Here is a 5,106-nt window from a genome sequence, read left to right on the forward strand (position 1 = left end):
GAAGCTATTTTCACTAATGAGGAAATGGTCAAAGTAGAATGGATTTTATATATACCTTGAGGTTACCTTTGGACGGTGATGGGGCAAAATGGTAAATACTACTATAACACAGTTACAGTTGATGGCAATGTACACCTGTCTTGCTCACGGGCCAAGGACAAGATGAAGACAACATCATGGGACATGGTCTAAAAATGTTGCCAGGGCATGTTGTATAGTCTTTAGATGCAAATAGGGACAGCAACTTCAAGTGTTGCTCTTGGTCTTGAGGTTTGTGGAATACAAATAGGAAACAAACATCATGCACAGGATGTGAACTTCTGGAACTGGATTAAAGTCAAGATGTGGTTATTTATGTTTGTTTATTTTTAACTGAGTGCTTTTCAGTCAGTTGAAATGTTTTTAACTAATCAATTTATCTGGCTTTCCTGTGATGCATCTATCGTGGGCTGCTACAGATACTGTAGCAAATTACCTAAATCCCTTTTCCCAAGAAACTTGCTATTCTTCTGCACAATGATCATAAAGCAGTTGTAAGCACCATATATGTGGATGCAGAACAAAACCCAGATGGAGTGACACGACTGAGCCCAAACAAACTGACACCACCTTCCTACCTTCGACAGTGCTTAAGCTTTGCTTCCTCAGCGACCTGGGAAACAACAATGTGGTGTTTATCCTTCTCTTTCATGGATATTATATGCTTAAATACATGGTCTTGCTTGTCATCAGAGGTAACATCCGTCGGTGGAAGGGGGTGGGATATAAATTAGAGATAGGGGGGATATCCCCCTCCCAACTGGTCCAGGGTTAAAATCGCGGGTCCAGCCGAGCGCAGCTATTAGGTCCAAAAGCTGACTGCTGTCCCTGCGGCTTCCTCAAAGTTATTTAAATCAGCTTTAAAGTTGGGAATCCCACCGCGCAGCTTCCGGGCTGGTCTGCCGCTTGTAGTTCGGCGCGAGTGCCTCCGAAGCCGCGTTTCTGGCTGCGGGAGACAGCAGCCCAATCTTTCCTTCCCTCCCTGCCTCCTACGAGGCGGGTGTCGCTCCGCTTTCTCCCAGTCTTCGCTAGGAAACCCCTCCCGCGAGTGGGGATGATGCAGAAGCACGTCCTCCTGTCTTTTCCCGCGCCCTCCTCTTCCTCCGGCTCTGCAGTGGGTGATCGCGGGGGCTGTCCCTGTTACTTTATTATTGTTGCTTTCTTTTTTTCTAAGAGAGCTGTAGAGACCTCGGGCGGAAGGAAAGCCGCCTCATCGCCTTTAAATGGCATTGTTTGTCATCTGAGCATGCTCCTGAGTGGGCCGGCGAGGAGTATAAAAGGGCTGGGACGCAGCGCAGAGCTCTAAAGCAAGGAGCCGGTGCAACTCAGTGGGGGCGTAACGAGCCTCGGGCGCGCTGGGCTCCCCTTCGGCGGAGACGTTAACAAGAGGCGGCTGACTCCTCGGCGGCCGGCTTTCCCGCGCAATTTCGCTCCTTCCCGGGGAGAACACTCAAGCGGCACGGAGCGAAGCCAGAGTCACCGCAGTGGCAGCACCCATAGCCGGCAGGTGCCAAGCGCGACCGAGAGTTTCTTGCCTCGACCCTGCGCGGAAGGGGGAGTTCAAGGAAACAGGATGGCAGCCGCCGCCGCCGCCAAACCCGCCGAGCTGATGGGCATCTGCTCGAGCTACCAGGCGGTTATGCCGCACTTTTTGTGCATTACCGAGGAATTCCCTCAGCCGATCCGGCCCGCCAAGCTGGCCAAAGGCAAGCTGCGCAGACCCCGCCAGTCCCGCTTCAAGACGCAGCCGGTGACCTTCGACGAGATCCAAGAGGTGGAGGAGGAAGGGGTCTCCCCCATGGAGGAGGAGAAAGCCAAAAAGTCTTTCCTGCAGTCCCTTGAGTGCCTCCGCCGCAGCACCCAGAACCTCAGCTTGCAGAAGGAGAAGAAGCTGAGCAGCTGCAGCCGCCTGAGGAACAGCCTGGACTCCAGCGACTCCGACTCTGCCCTCTGAAGACGGACCTGCGCCTTGGCTGGGCTCGGGCGCGCCTCACCCGCCAGAGGGGCGAAGCGGATGTGCCGTCTGGACTGTACCCGCCCCGCCGCACCCCCGGCGCTGTGCTTCGTAATGAAGTTGGCGGAGGAACTCTGTGGAGGGATCTCTTAAAGGGAAGAAAAGGAACGGTTCCTGAAAGGACTTGGTTACAAATAACGTTTATTCGGCTTTCCCTCCTCCAATAAACAGCCATTGGGCTCTCCAGTCTGTTTTGTATCATAAATCCAAATCCTTGCAGGGACTTGACAGGATGGAATTTCCATTCTCTCCCCCACCCTTATTATTTTCCTTCTTTTCTTTATGATAATAAGATCCAGTATGAATGTGCTAGATTCTGAGAGCCGTCTGCAAGTGAGGACAATATTTTGTTTGGGGAAAATGCTTGAATGTTTCTATCTTGGCTGTTTGGTTTTTGTGTTTCTTTACAAAATGAAGAAAATATTAAAAATTGCACATTTTTCTAAACATTGAGAGGGAAAATGAAGTTTTATGAATGTAATCAACTGCTGGACTTTATATTTATTTTTGCATTTAAACTCTAGACTGCATTAATTTAATATGTTTCTACCTGAATGTCTGTAATTATTTCCACAAAAGAGAAATAAAGCTGATATATTTGCACAATGCACTTAGATTGGTTTATGTTGACAGTGCTGCTTGGTGGTTTTTAATCCTATGGAGGCATTGCATGGAAATAGTGATCTGGAGCTGAGGCAGGGTGCAGTAGACTTCTGTCATAAAGAAACAATTGCTATATACATTAAATTATATTAAGAACAAATGTTTCTATGTTAACATAATGATCAGTTGATTACCTGTTCCATCAACTCTAAGCTATTGTATTTCTAAATCTAAACACTTTACTCTTTGTATAGTGAAAGCCTTTGGATATTTTAATTGCTTTTTTCAGAATAGTCTCTTAAGGGTTGGCTTATTTTTTTTCCCCTTCTGGCAATCAAATGGTTTGTCAAGTTTCAGAGTGGATGTAGTGATACTGTTTATTATGCAAGGCACACAAGAATTTGGATGAGAAGTCTAATATTTTATAGGAAGGGTATTACCTTTGCATCTTTTTAAAAGCAAAATACTTACACCTCTCTTTTTCCCCCCTACTATACAGTTTTCTACTTTTCACTTTAAACTACAGTATTTTGGAACGTGTTCAGATTTGAAGAAGTACTGCTGCTAGTTTCTGATAAGCATCAGAATATTAATAAGCTTTTTTTGCTTATGTATTATGTCCTCTGCCACATAAACATCCCTTGACTTAATTTTTATCAACAGTATTATTCTACTTTATTCTGCCAGATTTGATTATCTAATTGTAAGAGGTATTCCAGTTGGGAAAATTTCTGGACAGGCCTTTGCTAACCGGGATGCCTATTGGAATTCCTTCTTCAAAGGGTGTGACTGACCATTTTCAGGGATTGATTAATTCTAATGTCAGGGCAGTTTTTGCTGTGTATTAAAAACAAGAGGTGCTGAAGAGTATACAGTCGGTTCAGAAATGATGTCGTAAAACTGAATGCGCTAAGACTAGAACACTAAATGCGGCAAATTTGGGGTGTCTATACCATGCTTCTGCCCCAGCGTCCCTGTGTAGAGGGACAAACTGTTAGGCATTGAAGAGCACTACCAAAACAGTATTTAGACTATAGTTGTGCCAAATATTTTTTCTATTGGGAGAAATATTTAAAAATTCCATTGATGTAAGATAAAAGATAATGAGGCAGCAAAGTACTTCACATGCTAAATATTAAAAACCTTCAGAAAAAAAGTTTACAGAGGAGACCATGCCAAACTGGAAACTACTAATCCAAGCTGAAATGGAGCAGTCTTATGTCTTTAAGTTCTTTTAAATTATTTAGTAGTTATATATTTAGCAGACTTTCCCCATAATTTGCACTGTACAAAACCCCTAGAGGTTTTTTGTTTATTTTATTGACTTGGAGATTCAAGATTGCTCTTTTAGCCACAACTTTATATACAGCAATATAACTGCAGCTGGGTAATGACCACTTATATTCACAATACAAGATGGGTTTGAAATACTTCTACCCTAATGCTTCAAAAAATGTGGCTTCGCAGGTTTACCTATCTGAAAGTATAAATGGAACATTTTAAAAAGTTGAGATGGGAATTATCTCTGTATAATCATTATCCTTAGAAATGCCATCATGAACTGATTAGAAAAGGGAGCTGATAGGAACACAATAGGCATCATATACAGGAACAGAATTTACATTTGCTTCAACGTTCCATACATTCATTTTGGAAATCTGGTCAGGAATGATAGACAATTTCAGCTCTTAAAATAATGTAGCCTATCCCACTAATTTTTTTTTTTTTTAATAAAGCATTTTTCCCCCAAAGAAGGCTACATCGACCTGCTAATAAAAACAATGCAGCTAGGCTGGTTTACATTTTGGGAGAATATACTATGTGTCATTCTATTTTGGACTTCATACAGAAAGTTGTGTGGATGAAACACTGTTGAACAGTTCCAAGGACATGTCAATCCTTTGTCCATAGGGCAGACAATGTGGCCACTGGTGAAATATATTGGGAATGGTAGTTCTACGTCTGGAGGGTTACATATTTCCAATGCTTGGTTTAACTATCAACAACACATATGAATTAAAAATTACAACTGAGACTTAACCTAAAAGAGGGAATTTAACTGATTTATGCAGACATGAAAGTCCCAGCAAACTCCATTTTACAATATTGCTAGAAATTACTGATTCTTAAATGTGAAATAATATCTAAAAATGTAACTTGCAAATGGCAATCTACAAGTTGCTCAGTAATAAGCATGTAATTGTATCCAGTCGCCTTCATTTTCTGTATTCTCTCTGGGCACTTCCATTCCCAAGAGTTCAGTTGAGTGGATAAAAGAAGCCATTTTTAATCTAATTGTTTAAAACCATCTACATTGTATTGTTACTGAATTAAGGTATATTATTCAGAGAGGATTCCAGTAATATAAAGCACTCTGTTTCAGTAATAAGATGTCAGTCTAGGAGCCAATTAAATCACAAATCTGTGCTACCAATCAGGTGAGATCTGAT

The 5,106-nt window shown here is 42.6% G+C and overlaps 1 protein-coding gene across 1 annotated transcript; it reads left to right on the forward strand.

The window, feature by feature from the left end:
• Positions 1-1,329: 1,329 nt before the first annotated feature.
• Positions 1,330-2,661, forward strand: C1H11orf96 (chromosome 1 C11orf96 homolog). The gene has a single exon (XM_063289635.1). It carries the CDS (start codon positions 1,613-1,615, stop codon positions 1,991-1,993), a length of 381 nt encoding a protein of 126 aa, XP_063145705.1. The 5' UTR covers positions 1,330-1,612; the 3' UTR covers positions 1,994-2,661.
• Positions 2,662-5,106: the final 2,445 nt, after the last annotated feature.

This window comes from Candoia aspera, chromosome 1 (assembly GCF_035149785.1).
Source record: "Candoia aspera isolate rCanAsp1 chromosome 1, rCanAsp1.hap2, whole genome shotgun sequence".
NCBI lineage: Eukaryota > Metazoa > Chordata > Lepidosauria > Squamata > Boidae > Candoia > Candoia aspera.